The following is a 25456-nucleotide window of genomic DNA, read 5'->3' on the forward strand; positions in this document are numbered from 1 at the left end:
CATTACTGTTAAACTATTTAACCCTCGGGTGCTCTTTGGTCAATAAAAATATAGATTTCATATATAAAAAAAAATTAAAATAGTATTTTTGTGCATTTTTCATAACAATAAACATAAATTCTGTCACTTTTTTAAGTTCACTTTTTAAAACTTTAGTTTAGTTTTTAAAAGTCTGTTGCTCTAAAGCATTCAAGATTTACAACAGTTTAATTTAGAATTTTAATTTTCAGGTCTATGCTCAAAAAGTGAATAAATGGATTATAACTATACTGTGTAAATATAAATTAGTATAAAAAAATTTGAATAAAAAAACATTATCAAACTAAAATATAGTACATTTATTTCATTGAAATAAAAAAAAGTTTTATGACTGTATTACAGTAATAAGAGTTTACAGTTTAAACATGAACTGATAAGAAGACCCTGACCGTGAGTGTGCGACTGCAGAGAGACGAGTGTGAAGCTGGTGTGTGTGATGCATCCGAGTGACTGATCTCGAAACCGCTGTGGTTTGACTCCAGCGCTGCGACTCACCATGAAGTGCGGCTGTGTGAGGATTCTCTTCAGCTCTTTGGCCTCCATGTTCTCCGAGTAACAGGAGAGCGTCTCCAGCACCTGCACACACACCAACATCACATCATATCAATGCAAGATCACAACTAAATTTAAACATGAGCTCTGGAGCTCGAAACACCATTCTCAGGCCAATTTGGCTACTAAATGTTTAAGTTACCGGCCATTCAGAACTTCTACTGGCCAAAACAAATAAAATTAAATAATATGTACATCACAGCGCGTATATATACACTACCGTTCAAAAGTTTGGGGTCAGTAAGATTTTTAATGTTTTTAAAAGAAGTCTCTTCTGCTCACCAAGGCTGAGTTTATTTGATTAAAAATACAAACAAAAACAGTAATATTGTGAAATATTATTATAATGTAAATCATCTGTTTTCTATGTGAATATACAGTAAAGTGTAATTTATTCCTGTGATCAAAGCTGAATTTTCAGCATCATTACTCCAGTCTTCAGTGTCACATGATCCTTACATTTTACATTTATTCATTTAGCTGACGCTTTTATCCAAAGCGACTTACAATTGCTATATATGTCAGAGGTCGCACGCCTCTGGAGCAACTAGGGGTTAAGTGTCTTGCTCAGGGACACATTGGTGTCTCACAGTGGATTCGAACCTGGGTCTCTCACACCAAAGGCATGTGTCTTATCCATTGCGCCACCACCACCCCTAATATGATGATTTGATGCTCAAGAAACATTTATGATTATTATCAGTGTTGAAAACAGTTATTTACTTTTTTATTTCTTGATGCGATGATGAATAGAAGTTCAAAAGAACTGCATTAATCTGAAATCTAAAGCTTTTGTAACATTAAACACAGTCAGTAAGAATTTTAATTTTATTTTTGGGGGAAAGAAATAAAATAAATCGATACTTTTATTCATCAAGGATGAATTAAACTGATCAAAAGTTACAGTAAAGATATTTATAATGTTAGAAAAGATTTTATTTTAAATAAATGCTGTTCTTTTGAACTTTCTGTTCATCAAAGAATAAAAAATAAAAAAATTGTACAACTGTTTTCAACACTGATAATAATCATAAATGTTTCTTTATCATCAAATCATCATATTAGAGTGATTTGTGAAGGATCATGTGACACTGAAGACTGGAGTAATGATGCTGAAAATTCAGCTTTGATCACAGGAATAAATTACATTTTAAAATACATTAAAATAGAAAACAGTCATTTTAAATTGTCATAATATTTCACAATATTAGTTGTGATTATAATTTTTTTTAAATTAAAAGTAAAAAAAAATTAAAAGTTAAAATAAAAAAATGAATTGTTTTTAATCAAATAAACGCAGCCTTGGTGAGCATAAGACACTTCTTTTAAAAACATTAAAAAATCTTACTGACCCCAAACTTGTGAACGGTAGTGTGTATCTAAGCTCCTCCCTTCCTCCTTCATCCTCATCATCAAACGTGTGTTTCAGGAGCACAGATCATGCAGGAACATGTGGATGCTGGAAACACCTTCTGTTCACCAAATGCTTTTTAATCTTCACTATTGCTTCAATGAAAATGAACAAGTGCGCCATTACTTGTTGCGACTATTATTAATAATGTCACTGGTCACATGATTGTGTTATTTCAGAGTCACTGGCACTGGTCAGTCATTAAAGAGCATCATATTAAAATCAATCCAGACTGTGATTGGCTGTTTCAAGATAAACACTCGTGCTCTGATCCATTAAACACAGAGATGATCATGAGCACGAGTGTGTATTCATCGAGCAGCACTCGGCTGTGTGTGTGTGTGTGTGTGTGTGTGTGTGTGTGTGTGTGTGTGTGTGTGTGTGTGTGTGTGTGTCACACACACCTCTTTGGCTCTCTGGACGGCGTCGCTGGGAGGATTCCTGATCTGAGGCGACGAGCGGGTGTTGATCTTATCATACAGCTGAAACACAGTCAGTTCAGTTCATCAGTCACATGACCATCAACCAGAAACACACACACACACACACACACACACACACATCAATCTCTCTCACACACACACACACACACACAATCACACTCACTCACACACATCAATCTCTCTCTAACACACACACACACACACAAACAATCACACACACTCACTCACTCACTCACTCACACACATCAATCTCTCTCACACACACACAAACCATCACACACACTCACACACACAAACCATCACACACACTCACAAACACACTCAATCACTCACACACACACACCAATCTCTCTAACACACACACACACACACACACACACACACACACAATCACACACTCACTCACTCACATTTAAAATAAAGAGAGGAAATCATGTGACAGAAACACGTTTATAAGCTAATCCTGCATATTGTTTGTCTGTTTAATTATTAATCATCCATTAAATTACAGTAAGTTTGATTGGCGGAGGCGTGTGTCAGACTCTCATGAATCTTGTCATGTAGTGACACACACACACTCTACCCACTGTCTAGACGCTAGTCAAATGTGCCGTCTTCAAAACTCCTGCTGTGTGCAGCTGATGCCTCGACTTTATTTTCCATCATCATCATCATCATCATGATGACACAGGCTTCTGTACAACCCTGCCGGATCGTCTGGTTCTCCAAATTCAGTGATGAGTGAGTGTGTGTGTGTGTGTGTGTGAGGGTGAGAGATTGGTAGGTTTAGGGGTAGGGTTAGTGTGTGTGTGTGTGTGTGTGTGTGTGTGTGTGAACTCACATCCAGCAGTGTGTGCAGATGTTGGTCCTGGAAGACGCTGTGCAGGAAGTCCAGATCTTTCTCACTGCAGTCCGTCAGTGCATGGATCTCCTCCAGACTGTCCAGCACCTGAGACACGGCCCCTGAACACACACACACACACACATCAGCCACACACACCAGCTCACTTCTCACACTCTGTGAATGTGCATGAACACAGAAACGGACGCGTCATGGAAGCCCTGAAGCCGCTGAGCCGCTCCTGAAGCTCAACACGCGCGTGTGTGTGTGTGTGTGTGTGTGTGTGTGCAGGAAATGAGAGGAATCTTGGTTTATATTGTCTTGAGTCGCGCTTGATCAAGTGTTTCAGAGGAAGACGATGACAGCACTCAGACACATGCAGGACAACAGATGAAGGTGAAGGTGAAGGTGTTGTTTGGGTGGCAAGCAAAGGCTACTGGGATACCTACTTTCTGCAGCAAGCAATCCTACAGCACAGGCAGCGTTAGAAACAACAACACACAACTCAGTGAGATTACTGGAAGAGACACACACACAGAAGACACCAGTTTACTGAGACCCCGATATACTTCAGCCAAATCACCCTGAACAACATCAGGCCAAAGCCAAGTTCGTTTGGAGTTTTTTCAGGCGTTTGAAACAAATTTCCGGAAACGTTCGCTTCGGTTTCAAAACATATCTGCGCTCCTATTGGTCCGTGGCGATGATGTAATAGGTGGGTGTGTCTCTGAGGCTCCACCTTCTCCTCTGGTTCACTTCTTCAGGTCAGAATAAAATCATGAACTCTGAGAGACGCTCTACAGCAGAAACTGAAGCTGTGGGTCTCAGTGAAACAGACACTGATGCTGTTGTTCATGGGTAATACGGTGACGCTGCTGCTGTAACCCTAACCCTAACCCTCTGCTTCTGTAACCCTAACCCTAACCCTCTGCTTCTGTAACCCTAACCCTAACCCTAACCCTCTGCTTCTGTAACCCTAACCCTAACCCTCTGCTGCTCTTCGCCTGTCGGTCATTTATTTTTGTCAATTAAATAAATGTCCTATATTTTAGTTTGATAATGTTTTTTAATGAATGGTTTGTATTTTTAGGGGCTTTTTTAATACTAAATTATATTATGCTGTATTTCTAATTCATTTTTTCACTTTTTGAGCATAAACCTGAAAATTTAATTTCCAACTTCGGTACTGTGGTAAATCTTGAACGCTTTAGAGCGACAGACTGAAGTTTGATCACTTTTCAAAGATGACACTTAGCAGATTATTGCTGAAGTGAAATATTTTTTAAAAATTGAACTTTACAGAAGTTACAGAATTTTACGTTTCTTGTTATGATAAATGTGCAAACATACTATTTAAAATTTTGATATGAAATATATAATTTTCAAAATCACATTTTACTCTAAAACTGCAAGAAAATCAAAGCCATAAATATAAATCAAATCATGTTCCAAATTTGAGCTTAATATCTCAAAAAATGAAATTCCTCTCGTACAATTCCAATGAAGACAAAAAATTCGAAAAAAACTAAAATGTAAAGTTTTTCTCTTTTTGACCGAAGAGCACCAAAGTAATCTATTGTATAAAGCGCTGTATAAATAATCGTGACGCGACTGAATCTCAGATAAAGGTCTTTCAGTTATTTATTCCCCTACACGATGAAAGAAGCAGGACTTGGCTTAGGGCTGGGCGATAAAACGATAACGATAATTATCGCGATATAATTTTTCTCGATAAAACGATATCAAGAGGTCAATAAATGTTCGATAATGTTTATGCGCCAAAAGCGGAACGAAACTCATTTGAACCGCGCGCCACACGGACCATTTATCCGCTCGGCTCAAAGTCCAAACAGCAGCGCAGCGCGAGCTCACTAGAGCAGAGGCGTTTACTCTGATCGGTCTCAGTCACGAAATCCAGTGAGAAGCGCTTGAATTCAGCGAGGAACACAAATGTCTCAGTGATTTAAACCAGTTTAAAGGCAGATGAAACAGCGCTGACAAACAGAAGAAACACTGTGCGCAACGATACAGTCTGAAGGCTTTTCCGTCTACAAATTCCCATCATTTACCATGGATTTACTGTAACGTTAGCCTAGTAATATTAACTGCACCATGAAATGTGAGATATACATATTGAATTGTATTATATTATTAATGTAGACAATGTATTAAAGGACTAATGGAATATAATTACAGTATTTAATAATGTATTTAGGCTACTGTTTTTCATACAAATACCATAGAAACCATAAAGTTACATTTTGCCATGATAGTGAGGTGTTGTAGACTATGCCTGGTTTTATCTGTGGTTATCATGATCTAAATGCATGTTACTGGATGACCAAGGGTTAAGTTTAATAAAACTCAAACAGTCAGAAAAAATATTTTACCAATAAAAAAAATTAGCACATGCAGAAACTAAGAAATTGTCCAATAAATATATTTATTTTGTTAAAGGTGCATTGTGCAAGTCTCTGAGATTTGCAGAACTATGCCCCCTCTGGCGACAAGCGAAACTGCAACCAGAGGTGTGCACGCTCATTCCGTCCCGAATCCCTCTTATTTATTTTACTGTACAGGATTATAGAGGCAATCGCAGTGATCAGAGAAGGGCTCATTCAGCCCATCAGGCAATTGTTTAAGCATGTATGGGTTAGAAAAACGGGTATTTTTAACATGAAATCTTGCGCATTGCACCTTTAAGGAAAAATGACAAATGTTTGAATGTTCTACCTCAGATTTGTGAAATGTTCACCAGTTTGGCAAGTGTTTGTCATGATATGTTCTGATGATAAAGAGTAGTTTAAAACCACAGTTAACGCTCTGGTTTCTACAACTTTCACTTAGGAGCAAATATCTGCCTTTAAACTTGAAAGAAATAAAGATATGACTTTTATCATGATAATTATCGATATCGACTGATATAAAAAAAATTATCGTGATATTTTCTTTTGCCCATATCACCCAGCCCTAACTTGGCTGTGAGTATATCGGGGACTGAGCGTCTGCAGTACACTCTATCCCACAAAGCAATGCACTCCTCGTCATCCTCCACTATCTCCAAAAATATCAAATCTGATCAGACAATTCTACACGAAACTGAATGAAAAATTGTAATGTGTAGTATGCAGTGTGTAGTGTGCAGTGTGTAGTGTGCAGTGTGTAATGTTTAGTGTGTAGTATGCAGTGTGTAGTGTGCAGTGTGTAATGTTTACTGTGTAGTATGCAGTGTGTAATGTTTAGTGTGTAGTATGCAGTGTGTAGTGTGCAGTGTGTAGTATGCAGTGTGTAGTGTGCAGTGTGTAATGTTTAGTGTGTAGTATGTAGTGTGCAGTGTGTAATGTTTAGTGTGCAGTGTGTAGTGTGCAGTGTGTAATGTTTAGTGTGTAGTATGCAGTGTGTAGTGTGCAGTGTGTAATGTTTAGTGTGTAGTATGCAGTGTGCAGAGTGTAATGTTTAGTGTGTAGTGTGCAGTGTGTAGTATGCAGTGTGTAATGTTTAGTGTGTAGTATGCAGTGTGTAATGTGAAGTGTGTAGTGTGCAGTGTGTAGTGTGCAGTGTGTAGTATGCAGTGTGTAATGTTTAGTGTGTAGTGTGCAGTGTGTAGTGTGCAGTGTGTAGTATGCAGTGTGTAGTGTGCAGTGTGTAGTGTGTAGTGTGCAGTGTGTAGTATGCAGTGTGTAGTGTGTAGTGTGCAGTGTTTAGTGTGCAGTGTGCAGTGTGTAGTATGCAGTGTGTAATGTTTAGTGTGTAGTGTGCAGTGTGTAGTATGCAGTGTGTAGTATGCAGTGTGTAGTGTGCAGTGTGTAGTATGCAGTGTGTAGTGTGCAGTGTGTAGTATGCAGTGTGTAGTGTGCAGTGTGTAGTATGCAGTGTGTAGTGTGTAGTGTGCAGTGTGTAGTGTGTAGTGAGTGGGAAACAGAAACACTGTGGATCAGCAGCTCCGACAGGAACAAACTTTATGCTTCATGGGCAGAATTTCTCTGTCAATTTCAACTCGAGTCAAATCAGACGTTTCTGAGCAGTGACTGATGTGTGATATAGATGATGTGTGATATAGATGATAAGTGATATTGATGATGTGTGATATTAATGATTATTCCTGGGCAGTGACTGATGTGTGCAGATGTTGAACCTGTGATCATGAACAGTGGATGTGGCGGCTGGATGCAGTGATGTCAGCGTGGTTTTACACACACTCTTCTTGCGCTCGGAAGCAGAACGCGAGGACGAAACCACAGGCCCGCACAGTTACAGGAAGTGAGAGTTTAATTTTGCGATAGAGAAGTGTCTGCTGTTTCTCAACACTGACACTTCCTCTGCGTTAGCCCTGCTGACGGCCCGCGCGACAACACTCCTAGCATTAGCCCTCAGTAAGCGGAACACACCACACTTTCCACTTCCTGCTAGGCTGGGTTAAAAATATAGATTTATTGATTTTAATCGATTCTTATTTTGAAGAACCGATATCTTAAACCCCAAGCAGAGATCTTTCAGTCTGTGGCGTTTTCATTTGATGAAGGAGCGCCTCCTATCCAGTAATCAGTTTTAATATGAAACAATAAGGTTCATTAGTAATGTATTAGCTAACATGAACTAACAATGAGCAATTCATGTGTTCCAGTATTTATTAATCTGTGGTAACGTTAGTTAATAGAAATCCAGCTGTTCATGTTAGTTCACAGTGCAGTAACTAATGCTAACTAATGAACCTTTGATTTTAATGACGTATTAGTAAATGTTGAAAGTAATATTAACTAAGATTAATAAATGCTGTAGAATTGTTCATTCTTAGTTCATGTTAACTAGTGAACCTTACTGTAAAGTGTTACCAATATTACATTTGTTTAAATAAATAAATGTCATTTTATGACAGCCACCATTTAAATGTTTATATTTAAAAAACTAAAAAACAAGTAGAAACATAATTATCTCATAAAATTTGTATTATTATAATGTTGTTCTTATAAAACGTCCCTTAAGTGTAATTTAAATGCAAGTAGCCTGAAACCTGTACCATTACAGTGACCCACCAGCTGGACTTCCTGTAGAGATGGACATGTACTGTACCTGATATACACACACCAATCAATACTGGGGAAACTGGTAAACTGGTGAAACTGGTGAAACTGGTGAACTGGGGAAACTGGTAAACTGGTGAAACTGGTGAAACTGGTGAACTGGTGAACTGGTGAAACTGGTAAACTGGTGAACTGGTGAACTGGTGAAACTGGTGAACTGGTGAAACTGGTGAACTGGTAAACTGGTGAAACTGGTGAACTGGTGAAACTGGTAAACTGGTGAACTGGTGAAACTGGTGAACTGGTAAACTGGTGAAACTGGTGAACTGGTGAAACTGGTAAACTGGTGAAACTGGTGAACTGGTGAAACTGGTGAAACTGGTGAGCTGGTGAAACTGATGAACTGGTGAAACTGGTGAAACTGGTGAACTGGTGAACTGGTGAAACTGGTGAACTGGTGAACTGGTGAAACTGGTGAAACTGGTGAGCTGGTGAAACTGGTGAGCTGGTGAAACTGGTGAAACTGGTGAACTGGTGAAACTGGTGAAACTGGTGAACTGGTGAACTGGTGAAACTGGTGACCCGATGATTCTCGAGTGTTCACTCATTCGTCATGAAACACGTTTACATCTGAATGATAATTCATTTCCACAGAACCATAAAAGGCTAATCTTTGCTTTGTTCTGTGACACTTTACCATAAGGTCCCATTAGTTAATGTTAATTATGACATAATTATAACATTAAAGGCAGGGTTGGCAGTTTAAAAAATAAATATAAAAAAATTCAAATTTTTTTAAAACTTTATTTATATACCAATAGATTATTAAAATGTAAGTACTCTGAAAAAGAGAGTATAAAAATCGAGTGTCTGTAGTCCTCTCAGGGCTGCAATGAACACAGCTACTTATTCCATTCACTCCCACCCCCTCTCTTCTGGGCTCCTCCCAAAGCCACGCCCCCAAAACACATGAACGCCCGATGCCGACCGCTCAGCTGGAGGAGGCGTTTGCCAGCGCCGAGCAGAGAGGAGCGCAGTGCATGTAGTGACATCATGTCAGAATCACATGTAATAAAATACCTAACTTTATCATTATGAATATAAACAACTAACATGGCTGTTAGTACTCACTATCAAGCTAGCATATCGATACTGGTAAAGTTTCAAATATATTGAGTTTGATTCGGTAACGAGCTAGTAACATAAGGCAAAGCTAAAAACAGGTTGCATTGATGCACGTTTTCCCATTACCATCAGTTACACTGTGATGAAGGTGAATTTCGTGAAAGATTCATAACATATACGGTGTTTTGCATGTAAGAGCTTCCACGATGATGAGGACTAACGTTACACTCCGGTGACAAGTAGCCTACCTTTCTACCTTACTAGTTCCTGTTTTTGCCTTGTTTGCCTTGGCTGACTGTATATGCAGGTACTGGGAATTTTGACTGCTCTTTCTCTGCCATAATTGTGATTCTTCCTAGCTTCTGTGCCTCTTCCCCTCCTCGAGTCAAACGGGTGCGTGCATGTGGGCGGCTCCTGTAGCGGCAGGGGTGGTAGCCATGGTAGCGAGGGAGAGTGACAGTCGCCCAGCCAATCATTTCACTTGTTCCGAATGGAAATAAGTAGCTGTGTTTATTGCAGCCCTGAGAGGACTACAGACACTCGATTTTTATACTCTCTTTTTCAGAGTACTTACATTTTAATTATGTATTGGTATATAAAGAAAGCTTAAACAAATTTGGAAAAAAATGTTTTGGGAAAAAAGCTGCCTACCCTGCCTTTAACAAACAATGAGCAATACATCTTACAGTATCTATTAACCTATTTTAATATTAATTAATAAAAATACACTTATGTTCATTGTTAGTTCATGTCAGCTCAGCTCTATTTACAGATACAACTAATAAATGCAGTAGAAATATTTCTTCATTCTCAGTTCATGTTAAAGTATGTATTTAACACTGAGCAACGTGTTTGTGGAAAATGTAATAATCTGTCAATGTTAGTTAATAAAAATGCAATTGTTAATCATTCGTTCATGTTAATCATTCGTTAATCATTCGTACAATGCATTATACAATCTAATACAACTTCTGATTTATTTAATAAATGCTGCAGAATTATTGTTCACTACTAGTTCATGTAAACTAGCGCAGTAAACTAGAGTTAGCGAACCGGTCCTTGTTGTAAAGTTTTAGCATTTGCTTAAATGTGCTAATCATGAAGAGCTGAAGCCTGATGATGTCGTTACAGTAAGACGGTTCTCCCCGAACAGCGCGAGACGCGATGAGGTCACTGCTCTAGAGGTCACCTGACTCTCACAGACTCTCACACTGACTGAGACCCAGACGGAGGTCTAGAGATGACTGGAGGGGACGCACCTGAAGACGTGGGGTCCTCTGAGAAGTCATGCAGGTCCTCGGGGGGGTCGCCGTAAAACGAGTTGAACTTGTGACTTGAGACGGCAGCGAGGACGGCACCCTGTCAATCACACACACACACACACACACACACACAAATCTCTTTATTTCAGTCATTATGCAGATTCTTTTTGATAAAATCCTTTTTCTGAACCACAGACATTTGACATTTGCCTTCCAGAGATCTCGTCAAACCACTCATTGTCACCTTTACACACACACACACACACACACATCTCTCTATTCTTCTGGGCTCAGTCACAGACCTGACTAAACATCTGAAGTATTAGAACAACATCCTGTGCTTTCATGTGGGAGAGCAAGTCTGTCAATTACACTTTACTCGCGTTAACCTGAAACCAGCAGAAGTGTAGAAGAGTTCAATCCGTCTCGGATTCACTGATCAGCAGATTCACTACACAACACACTTCACAACACACTACACAACACTACACAACACTACACAACATACACAACATACACAACACTACACAACACACACAACACACACAACACACTTCCTGAAACCAGCAGAAGTGTGGAAGAGTTCAATCCGTCTCGGATTCACTGATCAGCAGATTCACTACAAAACACACTTCACAACACACTACACAACACTACACTACACTACACAACACTACACAACACTACACAACACTACACAACACAACACTACACAACACAACACTACACAACACTACACAACACTACACAACACACACAACAACAGGACCAGCGACCAGCATACTAGAGGCACGGCAAGAGCGCACATGTGTTTTTTCTAGAATACTTTGTTCTCCTGTTATTTCAGTGTTGTATTTTAGTCAAGGTAAGCCTATCTTCGATTCTCTTCTTATTTTCTATTTTTAACTTCACATAATTCTGTATTTTAGTTAGACGCGTTGCCACATTAAACAATAACAGCCGCAAGTGAAAATTTAAATTATTATAGCAATCTAATTTGCACGTAAGCCTTTGCCTCTAGCACTTTCGATTTGGCACATTTTCGCGTTATTCACTTAATTGCCCGACCGAAACAGCTGTACTCACTCAAGCGGTGAAAGCATTATCTGTATATCTGTGTAATTTGCGCGCTGTCGCGGAAGCGTCAGCGGAAACGTTCAGCTCTCGTGTTCAGCCTCCTCGTGTGAAGACCGACTCGGGAAAAGACCAGCGACTCTACCTGCGCGACTCCACCGAGTGAGGACACCAGAAAGGCACTTAATTATCTCCTCTTCACTTTACTTATCTTATTATTCACCTTAATCAACATGTGCTTTCAAACCATTCCTGTTATCTCTCGGCAACGCCCTTTCATCACGCGCAAAAGGCAGCGCAATACTGCCAATCTGCGTCCCATTCTCTCATCCTCACATACTCCTCTCTCTCTTTCCGTGGGTCTATGGAATTGTCAGTCAGCAGTCAATAAAGCTGACTTCATTCCAGCCTTTGCATCTCATTCTACTCTTAGTATCTTGGGCCTGACTGATACCTGGATTCGTCCAGAAGACTCAGCAACCCCTGCTGCTCTCTCTAGCAATTTCTCCTTCTCCCACTCCCCTCGCCAGTCTGGGAGAGGTGGGGGTACAGGGCTTCTCGTTTCTAACAATTGCAAATACTCCGCGCTCTCTTCTCTTTGCAACAACAACTCATTTGAATATCATGCTATTACACTTACAACTCCCATTAAGATCCATATTGTAGTCATTTATCGCCCCCCAGGTCAGCTGGGTAACTTTGTAGATGAGCTGGATGTGCTGCTGTCCACTTTCCCTGAGGACGGCACCCCACTTCTAGTCTCCGGTGATTTCAACATTCATCTCGAAAAGCCATATGCAACAGACTTCACCACTCTCCTAGCCTCTTTCGATCTCAAACGACTCATCACCACAGCTACTCACAAATCAGGCAACCAACTGGACCTGGTTTACACACGCAACTGCACCAGATCATCAGATCCTTCTGTCCACCCTCTCATCACTGGGCATCACAGGAACTTCACTCCACTGGTTTGAGTCCTATCTCACAGGTAGGTCCTTCAAGGTCACATGGAGAGGCGAGGTATCCAGAGCACATCAGCTGACCACAGGGGTTCCCCAGGGTTCAGTTCTTGGTCCCCTCCTCTTCTCCATCTACACCACATCACTGGGACACATCATACAGGCACACGGTTTTTCCTACCACTGCTATGCTGATGACACGCAGCTCTTCCTCTCCTTTCAACCAGATGATCCCACAGTAGCTGCACGGGTCTCAAGCTGTCTGGCGGACATCTCAACATGGATGAAGGAACATCACCTGCAGCTCAACCTGGCAAAGACTGAGCTTCTCGTCCTCCCTGCCAATCCGTCTCTACAGCACGACTTCACCATCCAGCTACAGTCATCATTAATCACCCCATCAAGGACGGTCAGAAATCTTGGAGTAACGTTTGATGACCAGCTGACCTTCACAGATCACATTTCAAAGACAGCTCGATCATGCAGGTTTGCACTGCACAACATCAGGAAGATCAGGCCTTTCCTAACTGAGCATGCAACACAACTTATCGTCCAGGCCCTGGTCATCTCTAGGCTCGACTACTGCAATGCCCTTCTGGCTGGACTTCCAGTATGTGCAACCAAACCCCTACAGATGATCCAGAATGCTGCAGCTCGTCTTGTCTTCAACGAGCCCAAGAGGGCCCACGTCACTCCTCTGTTCATCTCTCTGCACTGGCTACCTCTCGCTGCTCGCATCAAGTTCAAGGCACTGACGCTTGCTTACAGATCCTTCACAGGCTCAGCTCCCTCCTACTTTCACTCACTCCTACGAGTCTACATCCCTACCAGACACCTACGATCAGTCAACGAGCGACGTCTCGTGGTTCCATCACAGAAAGCCACAAAATCACTTTCCAGAACATTCTCATTCACAGTTCCATGCTGGTGGAACACTCTCCCCACCCTCATCCGGAATGCAGAATCCCTGACAACATTCAAAAGACAGCTGAAAACCCATCTCTTCCGTGAGCACTTAACCTTATAAAAAAATAATTAAAAAACACTTCCTTTCCCTTGAAACATCACTTGTCAGGCTTATGCTACTCTGAATAATACCTGAACTTCGTATTTTGAGCACTTCTTGCGTTGTTGTTGTTTTTGCCTCTTCATGATGACTCGCTTAATTTAGTCCTAATTTGTAAGTCGCTTTGGATAAAAGCGTCTGCTAAATGACTAAATGTAAATGTAAATGTAACACACTTCCTGAAACCAGCAGAAGTGTGGAAGAGTTCAATCCGTCTCGGATTCACTGATCAGCAGATTCACTACACAACACACTTCACAACACACTACACTACACTACACTACACTACACTACACTACACTACACAACACACTTCACAACACACTACACAACACTACACTACACTACACAACACTACACAACACACTTCCTGAAACCAGCAGAAGTGTGGAAGAGTTCAATCCGTCTCGGATTCACTGATCAGCAGATTCACTACAAAACACACTTCACAACACACTACACAACACTACACTACACTACACAACACTACACAACACACTTCCTGAAACCAGCAGAAGTGTGGAAGAGTTCAATCCGTCTCGGATTCACTGATCAGCAGATTCACTACAAAACACACTTCACAACACACTACACAACACTACACAACACTACACTACACAACACTACACAACACACTTCCTGAAACCAGCAGAAGTGTGGAAGAGTTCAATCCGTCTCGGATTCACTGATCAGCAGATTCACTACACAACACACTTCACAACACACTACACAACACTACACTACACTACACAACACTACACAACACTACACAACACTACACAACACTACACAACACTACACAACACACTTCCTGAAACCAGCAGAAGTGTGGAAGAGTTCAATCCGTCTAAGATTTACTGATCAGCAGATTCACTACACACTACACAACACAACACACTACACAACACACTACACAACACAACACAACACAACACACTACACAACACAACACACTACACAACACACTTCCTGAAACCAGCAGAAGTGTGGAAGAGTTCGATCCGTCTAACGCCTCGGATTCACTGATCAGCAGATTCACTACACTACACACTACACTACACACTACACAACACACTTCATAACACACTTAATCAAATACTGAATCAAACATTCACTCAGTCATCTGGGCTTTAATAATGTTCTCAAAACATTAGCACACTTTTTTTTTATGCATCGTTCATGGAATTATTAGCATGAAACGTTCAGTTTTCGAGCATTCAGAGGGAACTGTAGAACACGTTCCCATGATGTCTGAAGAAGGATCAAATATAATGTTTTCTTGGTCAGGCGAATATGAACATTTGCATGAAGAAGAAAAACATAAATTAAACTGGATGTTTTGAACGTTAAAATAACATTTTAAAAATATGGTTTTCATAAGCTGTGTTTAGCTGAGATTAATCTGGGTTTAGAAGAGTCAGTGATTAGAAGTGTTCACAGATGAAGTTTCATCACTGATTCTGGCGTTTTCCAGTTTATTACTGTGAAGCTGCTTGGAAACAATCTATAAATAAGTAGATTCATAACTATCTAAAACATCATCCGCTCCGGCATGCATATTATATGGATAGATCAGAAGTCATGTGACCTCTGCATGTGTGCGGATCATGTGACATGAATATTTGCCTGTTACTTCCTGTGTGTTTACACCTGAAGATGGTGTTTGGATGGACACCGAAACAACTCTTTATGTCATCCAGTCATTTTTAATTACGGAGTTTGTTTGAACATGTATTGTATAAAGCGCTTCAGAACTAAAGATGAGTTGAATGAGACGTGGCTCAATTTCAGGATTATTAGTGTGTGTGTGTGAGTGATATCAAACACTGAGTGTGTGAGTGTGTGTGTGAGGGATATCAAACACTGAGGGTGTGAGAGTGTGTGTGAGGGATATCTAACACTGAGTGTGTGTGAGGGCTGGGCACGTGTTGAGGAACGTCTGCTTGATGACAGTAAATACCTTGAGTTTCCTCCGAGCGTTGAACTTCCTCAGCTGCTCCACCGTCTCAGGAAGGTGGATCTTGTACGAGTAGCGATCTCTCTCCTGCACACACACACACACACACACACACACACTGTACTACACAACGGAACCCAACTTCATTCAGAGACCGTTACAACTTGCAAACGTTCCTTACAGACGATACCAGGGTTTCAATACCAGGGTTCTTACAGGTTTCAGTAACTCAAATGTAAGACCTACACGACGCATTGCCAAAAAAATATTCAAATCAAAGAAATTCTGAAGAAATCCTTTTATTTCAATGAATTCAGTCATTGAAAAAGCATTAATTAAATTTACAGATAGAGCAATCACATTAGTGACGTCCCACACACACACCGTGGAAAATGCCCAAAATGAAAACAAACTTGCCCTCAAATAGAATAGATCTCATCTCATACTTATTTACATTACAAAACAGCATATTAATATCCTAATAGAGATTCAACAAGAAACTCCAACCCATGTAGCACACACACACTCAGTCACTCACACACACACACACACACACACACACACACACACACACACACACACACATCAGATAATCCATGTTAGATAGATAGATACTTACCTCAGGATAATTAGAGTATCTATCTATCTATCTATCTAACTAACATGGATTATCTGGTGTGTGTGTGTGTGTGTGTGTGTGTGTGTGTGTGTGTGTGTGTGTGTGTGTGTGTGAGAGAGTGAGTGAGAGAAAGTGAGAGAGAGAGAGTGTGTCAGAGAAAAGAACTGAATCAAAGATAAAAAAAAATTGTACTGTGCATATTATACTGTAAAAACACATAATTATAGTTGATTTTAGTTGATCAAACTAGAGATGAAACGGCATGAACATTTCATTTCATGATTATAGTGACAAAAATGATCACGGTTATCACAGAATCCTGTTCAAAAAGTATTAATAATGTCGAAAACCAGCAAATAACAAATAAAATTAGCATCAATATGCACTTTTTGTTTACATAAATATTAAAATAATACAATTAAAAATGCTGGCCAGATTTTAAAGGAGTGTCTTGCAACAGGTTATCTACTAACATGTACAAGTTCAAATGAAGTTTTGACAAAAAAGGTTTTATAAAAAGATAAATGTCACATATTTCAGCCTTTAAATCATTTTTATAAAAAGAATGAGTCAAAAAAGACATGTACAGCGCACTTTAGCTTATCTTTTATTATTAATAGTCAACTTCGGTCCGATTTCCCCGTGGCGTCTGTGCTCTCCACAACCACACAGAAGTTAGAGTGGCTAACGGGTTTCCACTGCCGAGGAACGCCTGCTGTGGCTCTGCTACACCTGTAGTGTTTGGGTGCACCCCCATCCTTCCTGCTGACTGAGCTTTCAATGTTGTTACGGAAAGGGTGAAGCTAATTGGTTGGTTCTTGTCACATGACCTGCAGTGTGTTTGCGGCATTCTGAAAAATGCCTATTTTTTTCATCTCGCTGCGCCTGGAAAAAACGAGCGCGTCGCTTCAATTATGAACACGCTAAAGACACGACATGTGACCGGCCTCCGATCAGGCCACGAGCGGCTGAAGCTCAGCGTGTCGGAGACCCCTGCTCTCGAGCTCGAGTCGTAGGCTACGACTCCATACTTTTTTGATACTTTGTAATAACTTTCTGCGGCCGGCGTTTCTGGAAATGAACGAGGGTAAAGCCTGTTTTAGACCTGGCTAAATGAAATGTAAGACCTCAGATGAAATTCTGGCCGTTTTTAAGACGTTTTAAGGCCTTAAATTTAACGTTCAGAATTTTAGAGTTTTTAAGACTTTAAGACCCCGCGGGAACCCTGCATACACACGACATGAGCCGTTCTGAAGACTGCACGGGAAACAGTGACCTTCTGCCTCAGTGTTTCTCCTGTTTTCCAGCACAAATATCTCAACATTCTTAAATCAAGATACATTTACTGGAGAAACAAAATGACTGAAGATATTAAGACTTGATTACTGAAAAAATAATCAAAGGTTTATGTTTAAAACAACTATACAACTATAGTTACAACTATTTGAAAATCTGAGGGTGCAAAAAAATCGAAACATTGAGAAAATCTCCTTTAAAGTTGTTCATTTATGTCCGGGATTTTGCTGCATTCACTCACAAAAATACATGTTTTATATATTTACAGTAGGAAATGTACAAATTATCTTCATGGAACATTATCTTTTCTTAATATCTTAATGATTTTTGGCATAAAAGAAAAATCGATCATTTTGACCCATGCAGTGTATTGTTGGATATTGCCACGGATAAACCCGTGCGACTCGACTGGGTTTACTGGTCCAGGGTCACATTTATCATTCAGCCCCAAAACACCAGTGGAACGCCCTGATCTGACGTTAAACGCGACGCCTGACGTGCCTGTGGTGTTCAGAGGTGTGTAGTGTTCGCTTCTGCACGCAGTACCTTGTACTTTCCTTTCACGATGGCTTCAAACAGGCGCTCCTTGGTGCCATAGAAAGGCAAACAGCCGCTCAGCAGGATGAAGAGAATGACACCGCAACCCCAGACGTCCACCGGCTTCCCGTACGGCTCGCGCTTGACGACTTCAGGAGCCATGAAGTGAGGGGTCCCTACCCGACCTACGCAAGAGAGAGAGAGAGAGAGAGAGAGAGAGAGAGAGAGAGAGAGAGAGAGACAGGGCTTCAGTAAAGGGCTTGCTCGTATAAACTTCCTGTAAACATGATTTCTGTGGTGAAAATACACACGTACCTCCAGCCACCAGCCCAGACTCGCCCAGCTGAATCGCCACGCCGAAGCCGCCCAGCTTGACGGGAGCCGAGTTCTCCTTAGAGGCCAGCAGCACACAGTGAGGCTGAACACACACACACACATTATTTTCATTATCTATTCTCATGTAAACTTCATTTAGCTGAGGCTGCAAAGCCGACTCCCTGTAACAAATATGGTAGAACTATCACTTCTATCACGATCACTTCAATATAAAGATTGCTTTATTAATAATCTTCCTGATCAGTTTCATCATCTCAGCATCCCGGATAGCTTAGAAGAACTCGATGTTGCAACAGAAACTTTTAACTCTCTCTTTTCCAGCACTTTAGACACAGTTGCTCCGTTGTGCTTAAAGAAGATTAAAGGAAATAGTCCCACGCCGTGGTACAGCGAGCACACTCAGGCCCTTAAGAGAGAACACAGGAATGAAGCGCAACTGGAAGAAAACAAAACTAGAGGTTTATCGCATTTCATGGAAAGAGAGCATGACTGCATACAGAGAGGCCTTAAACATCTAGATCTGCTTATAGTTCGACTCTCTTAGAAGAACACAAACACAACCCGAGGTATTCATTTGAAACAGTGGTAAGATAAATAAAGGTGACTTGACACACACATGAAACTGAGCACGTCCTACATAAAGCCACATGCGTTCTCAGGTCACTCTCACATGATATAATATGAGATGAGAAGACGAGGAACAAACTCTTCATAGGAACCATGTTAACGCAGCGGTTCAACAAAACCCACAAACCAAGGGAGTGAACATTCAAATACTGCAAATACAGCATGAAGAGGCTCATGTGAAGCCGTGATGACGAATGTGTCAACGGATCGAGCTTCAACATCAAGAGTCAAACACTGAGAGTGAGTGAGAGAGAGAGAGACAGAGAGAGAGTGTGAGAATGAGAGAGAGAGAGAGAGAGAGGGCGAGAGAGCAGACGCAGCGACTGCAGACGTTCTGAGCGTTTGAAAGGGAAGAAGCAGAAAGACATCAGACTGACAGAGGAATGAAAGAGGATCTGATCTGAGACTGAAACCCTGGTGTTCGTCTGAATGGATGAGCGTGCAGCTGCAGCGGTTTGTGCAACTGAAGGAATTAGCATGCTAAACTGTGAGTACAATTCACTAATTCATCAGTGTGTGTGTGTCTGAGATCAAACTGTGTGTGTGTGTGTGTGTGTGTGTGTGTGTGTGTGTGTGTGTGTGTGTGTGTGTGTGTGTGTGTGTGTGTGTGTGTGTGTGTGTGCGTGTGTGTGTGTGTGTGCGTGTTATTCAACAGATTCCATTAATAAAACAGACAGAGAAACATATGTGCGCACATGAACACACTTCATACCACGGTCAGAACATATGTAGGTCGCTCCGCTAAAATGGCCAGAGTTTCATATAACACACAAAAGATTTAAAAAAGCTTTCGATAGAAACATTTTAACACAACTAAAAATATGCTAAATGTATGAAATGACCATTTTAGTATGCAATAATGCACACATGGTCCTCGTGATCAATTTCCTCATTAAATTTAACATTTAATCTCCTGCACTGACACCATTATAAGAGCTGGACGATGACATCACGGTTTTCTCCAGAACAGCTATATATATATATATATATATAAAATTAACATTTTTACAACAGAAATGAACCATCACTGAACTGACTTAAGCTGAACTTTGACGCTATTTTCTTCTGGAAACAAACTTTGTTCCATTATTTCCTGTGATCTCAGTAAAGCTGCTCTGAAACACAGTAAACGCTGCAGAAGTAAAGCTGACTCGACTCGTGTGAAGGCATGAAACCATTTCTAAATGTCAGCAGCCTTCTGTTACTTGAATCATGATTAATCCAACTTTGTTAAATAAACATTTTGAACTTACTATTTACAGCTCAGATATCAAATAATAATGAAAAAACTATGAAATTTAATTAAAAAAATATGTAAAATGAGAAAGCAAACGGCATAAAATCAGAGCGACGTAAAACTACAATAACACAAGCAGAACCGATTCACTAGAAAAACACGGTTTCAAAAATAGCAGAATTAACACCGATAGAGCGGAAGTGCACAGAAATACAGAAAAGCAAGTGTGAAATTACTTTCATTGTGTAGAGTCCACGAATATGAAGAATATATCAGTCCCTCTTTATTCTCCTAAAATCTACTGACTTTGCGGCGACTTTTCTCAAAATTTGCAGCATTTCTTGTGTCGTTCTTCAGTGAAGACGCACTACAGTCAACATTCTTCTAACATTTGTATTACTTTTCTGACCTCGAAGAACCATTGGGCTCGGTCATTTCTAAAAGGAGAGCACTGATAATTAATTAAAAATATAATTTCAACATTTTATTTCAAATGTAACACCATAAAACAACATAAAACACACAAAAAAAATTTAATAAATAAATAAAAAGTTACACTGCAGTGTTTCCCGCAGGATTTTGTGGCACTCTGGAAGCCTGGTTTCTATCAGGTCCTGTAGGCGGCAAAACCTATAGAATGTTTGCATATTTTAAAGGTATCAATAAATTTTTTATATGTGTAAAATATGATACAACAGGCTTTTGAGGAATGTTTATTTCTTCATCTTTCAGTCATCATCGTAGGCCTATAGCACTGCATTGTGTTTTACCCCCCCACAATAGAGCTTTCATCGTAAAACTAAGCATTTAAATATATAGAGAGATATAGAGTGACAAATGATATTTATATGAATTTTATGTAAGTAGTCTGCTATAAAGATCTCATTGATTTACATTTTTGGCCATAAAAATAACAACTGCACGAGATCGCAGAATCGGACTGATAAATATATATATATACACTACCGTTCATAAGTTTGGGGTCAGTAAGATTTTTAATGTTTTTAAAAGTAGTATCTTCTGCTCACCAAGGCTGCGTTTATTTGATTAAAAATACAAACAAAAACAGTAATATTGTGAAATATTATTCTAATGTAAATCATCTGTTTTCTATGTGAATATATAGTAAAGTGTAATTTATTCCTGTGATCAAAGCTGAATTTTCAGCATCATTACTCCAGTCTTCAGTGTCACATGATCCTTCACAAATCACTCTGATATGATGATTTGATGCTCAAGAAACATTTATGATTATTATCAGTGTTGAAAACAGTTATTTACATTTGTATTTCATGATGCTATGATGAATAGAAAGTTCAAAAGAACAGCATTAATCTGAAATCTAAAGCTTTTGTAACATTAAACACGACCGTTCAAAAGTTTGGGGTCAGTACGAATTTTTATTTTATTTTTGGGGGAAAGAAATCAAAGAAATCGATACTTTTATTCATCAAAGATGAGTTAAACTGATCAAAAGTTACAGTAAAGACATTTATAATGTTAGAAAATATTCTATTTTAAATAAATGCTGTTCTTTTGAACTTTCTATTCATCAAAGAATTTTGAAATAAAAATGTAAATAACTGTTTTCAACACTGATAATAATCATAAATGGTTCTTGAGCATCAAATCATCATATTAGAGTGATTTGTGAAGGGTCATGTGACACTGAAGACTGGAGTAATGATGCTGAAAATTCAGCTTTGATCACAGGAATAAATTACACTTTAAAATATATTAAAATAGAAAACAGTCATTTTAAATTGTCATAATATTTCACAATATTACTGGGTTTTTTTTATTGTTTTTTATCAAATAAATGCAGCCTTGGTGAGCAGAAGATACTTCTTTTAAAAACATTTTAAAAAATCGTACTGACCCCAAACTTTTGAACGGTAGTGTATATATAGCATTATTGTTCTATATAATGTGCCAGATTGAGTTGGAGAAAGAAGAGACCAGCTCAGAATGAGTCATGAACCTCCAATAGACCCAAAACACACTTTCATAAAAGATGCGAGACGTGCTAATCCTGCAGTTTTACTACGGCCTCCCGTTCGGCACACACTCATCCAGGAAAGAGCTGTGAAGCAAGTCCAACTCTCTTTAAATTAAAACATTCAACACGGCTAAACTGATGAGAAAAAAGGGAATGGAAAATGAATTCTGCTGAGAGAGAGCCGAGGCGGTTCAGCCATCCATCAAGAGTGTGTTTCTGGGACGTCTGCCTGACCATGATTTACACTCGTTCGGATGAGCCAGAGCTTTCTCACCTTTCATTTTCATTGGGTAGAGACAGAACTTTCCCCTGTTGTTCCCCAGTACAGTAATCTAACACATGTCTTTCTCTCCGCAGAGCTGGAGACTCGAGTGGAAAGACCTCAGTGAACTTCAACCTGACCAAAGGAGATCAAAACAAAAACATCCCGTCGAACACGATGAACACCACCGCCTGGCCGCCGAACCTCTTCACCGATCACACCGCCACCTCGCTAACACACAACCGCTCGTGTGCGCTGGACGAAGAGAGCTTACGACTCCCGCTAGCGGTGCTATACTCGCTCATCTTCCTCTTCGGCCTGGCGGGAAACCTGCTAGCGTTATGGGTCTTCCTCTTCCTGCACTCGCGCAGGAACTCCGTGCGCGTCTTCCTCATCAACGTAGCCCTAGCGGATCTGGTGCTAGTAGCGTGTCTTCCCTTCCGCGTGCTGTATCACTCCCAGGGGAACGTGTGGTCGCTGGGCCCGCGTATGTGCAAGGCGGTGGGAAACCTGTTCTACATGAACATGTACGTTAGCATCACCCTGCTGGGTCTCATTAGCCTGGACCGCTACCTGAAGATCATCGGCGTGAGAGGCTCTCAGAGAGGCTGCGGGCCGCGCTGGCTACGAGGGAGCTGCTGGAGTCATGTGACCTGCGTTCTGCTGTGGACCTGCTCTTTAGTGATGGTTATTCCCATGATCGCTCTGGCCGAGGGCAACGAGGAGCCTGGGAAGTGTTTCCAGTACAAGCAAAGGAAACATGCGCGTGGGAAAGCCTACTTTAACCTGTTCATAGTGGGCGGGTTCTGGCTAGTGTTCGTGGTTCTGCTAGTGTCGTATGCACGGATCGCACGCCGGCTGTTACGAGCGTCGAGCGACAAACCAGACCTCCCGAACGCCACACGCTACGCCCGTACCGCTAAGAAGTCGTTTGTGGTTCCGCTACTCTTCACCGTGTGCTTCGTGCCGTATCACGCCTTCAGACCCGTCTACGTATCGTCTCAGCTAAGCGATGTAAGCTGCGAAACGCAGAGGCTAATGGACCGAACCAACGAGGTCATGCTTCTGCTCTCTGCGCTCAACAGCTGCCTGGACCCCGTCATGTACTTCATGCTCTCGGGGTCGGTGCGCAAAGCCACCGTACAGGCGTTAGCGCAGATATTCCGCGTGCAACACGAACCCACTACCACTAACAGCTCCACCACTGAGGGCAGGAGGACGTCTCACGCCTCCACCGCCGCAGTGCTAGCTTCATCCCGAGGGAGTCTGGGATTGATCACGACGCTCCGCTCCAATTATGTGCCCAACACCGACGCCGACGGAGATCAGTGTCTGCAATAAAACTGACCAGCGGCATCTCAGAGGACGAGTCTCTCACGTCAGCCAAACCGACCAGCACACTGGGCTGTGAACGCTGCATGGGAAACAGTGACTGGCTTGAAATGTTTGCATGGGAAAGTTCACTTCTATGAGCATGTGTGGGATATACGGCGGGATACACAGCTGCAAAAGATCACTAAACATCTGGTGTTAGTGTTCAGACAGACATCAGACACAACTGTAGACAGTCAGTGTTGTCTAAACCTCAAACGTCATTACTTCAAGCAACAGCAGCTGCAGTGATGCAGAACACCATGACTTACACACAAGAGTGAGGGCCGCCTCCTACTGGAGGAAACGAGTTACTGCACGGAAATATAGAGCCGTGCAGAAGGAACTGTTGAACTCTGATGAGTCAGTGAACTGATGAAGTCGAGTCTCCTTCATTTATACAGCGCTTTAACCTTATAGATGTTTCACAGCAGCTTTACAGTGATAACAGGAGATTACAGTAACAGAGATTAGGCTTTACAGCAGATCTAGAATAAAGTTATTGTCCAGATAAACTTAGTTTTGATTGATTCAGGCGCGTAGTTTTATTTTACAAATTGACCTCATGAATTACTCGTCTGGCTGCATAATACTGCATGTGTTGTCGCTTCCGTGTATCAGTGTGAACTGGAATCATTTTAATAACGTTTTATCAGTACAGAGAGACGAGGCCTTCACTGGGAGAGACGACTGACACTCCAGGACTGCGGTGTCGTCGGGTCATCTGATCAGCTGAAGGCTCAATCGGACAATAATCCCACTTTAATCACAGATGGAAACCGCATGAGACGGGACCGCCCTGATGATGTCAGCGGTTCAGACACTTTCAATGATCAGTAGGGGTGTAACGATATTCGAACCGAACCGAAAAACCGCGATACACCACCCACGATACGAATCGCGATACTCTCATGGCGTACCGAACACGCCCGCCCCGCCCCCTGCTGTCCCGGCTCATTGGACCTCATGTCTTATGTGTACACAACGAATACAGCGTTGCCTAACCACCATTAACCACATTTAATCGCAATAAGCTCAGTGTTTTGTTACATTCGATAATAAGCAAGGTGTAATCTTTCAAATTCTGTCTATTTGATGACGAAATTCAAACATTAAATGTCGTTTTGGCGCTCTTTGATGTGGCGTGACAGATCACCGTAGGCTACTAGGCTCCTCATTTCAAGCGGCAGCGCGGAGCGCGAGTAAACGCGATTCTCTTCCTCAGTTACAGAATAAACATGAATGGACACCTGAAGGTATGTTGAAAGATACAGTATACTTACTGAAAGGCATCATAACTCGTGTAATCGCTCAGTCAGTGTTTCAACAGCGGAAATATGTCAATAAAACGCTTCTTTTTTCAAATAGCTTTATTTACCTCAGGCAAGTCATTCAGTGTCCACAGCTTGTTGGTTTGCT

At 41.0% G+C, this 25456-nt stretch overlaps 2 protein-coding genes across 2 annotated transcripts in view; one reads left to right on the forward strand and one right to left on the reverse strand.

Annotated features, from left to right (window-relative positions):
* Nucleotides 1–25456, reverse strand: part of caskb (calcium/calmodulin-dependent serine protein kinase b) — an 88093-nt gene that overhangs the window by 20984 nt on the left and 41653 nt on the right. The window contains exons 6-13 of the mRNA XM_082190128.1: nt 18521–18623; nt 18194–18390; nt 15757–15840; nt 10692–10791; nt 3736–3753; nt 3287–3408; nt 2407–2484; nt 535–615 (exon numbers count right to left, since the gene is read on the reverse strand). Of these exons, the coding sequence (XP_082046254.1) occupies nt 535–615; nt 2407–2484; nt 3287–3408; nt 3736–3753; nt 10692–10791; nt 15757–15840; nt 18194–18390; nt 18521–18623 (783 nt within the window). The remainder of the gene's footprint in view (nt 1–534; nt 616–2406; nt 2485–3286; nt 3409–3735; nt 3754–10691; nt 10792–15756; nt 15841–18193; nt 18391–18520; nt 18624–25456) is intronic.
* On the forward strand, nt 18635–24875 carry gpr34a (G protein-coupled receptor 34a). Its single transcript, XM_082189584.1, has 2 exons — nt 18635–19655; nt 22762–24875. The coding sequence occupies exon 2, from the start codon at nt 22844–22846 to the stop codon at nt 24005–24007; it is 1164 nt and encodes a 387-aa protein (XP_082045710.1). The 5' UTR covers nt 18635–19655; nt 22762–22843; the 3' UTR covers nt 24008–24875.

This window comes from Leuciscus leuciscus (assembly GCF_965113295.1).
Source record: "Leuciscus leuciscus genome assembly, chromosome: 14".
NCBI classification, from domain to species: Eukaryota; Metazoa; Chordata; class Actinopteri; order Cypriniformes; family Leuciscidae; genus Leuciscus; species Leuciscus leuciscus.

Excerpts from the sequence above, each read along its gene's own strand:
- gpr34a (XM_082189584.1), top strand. The coding sequence starts at position 22,844 with ATGAACACCACCGCCTGGCCGCCGAACCTCTTCACCGATCACACCGCC.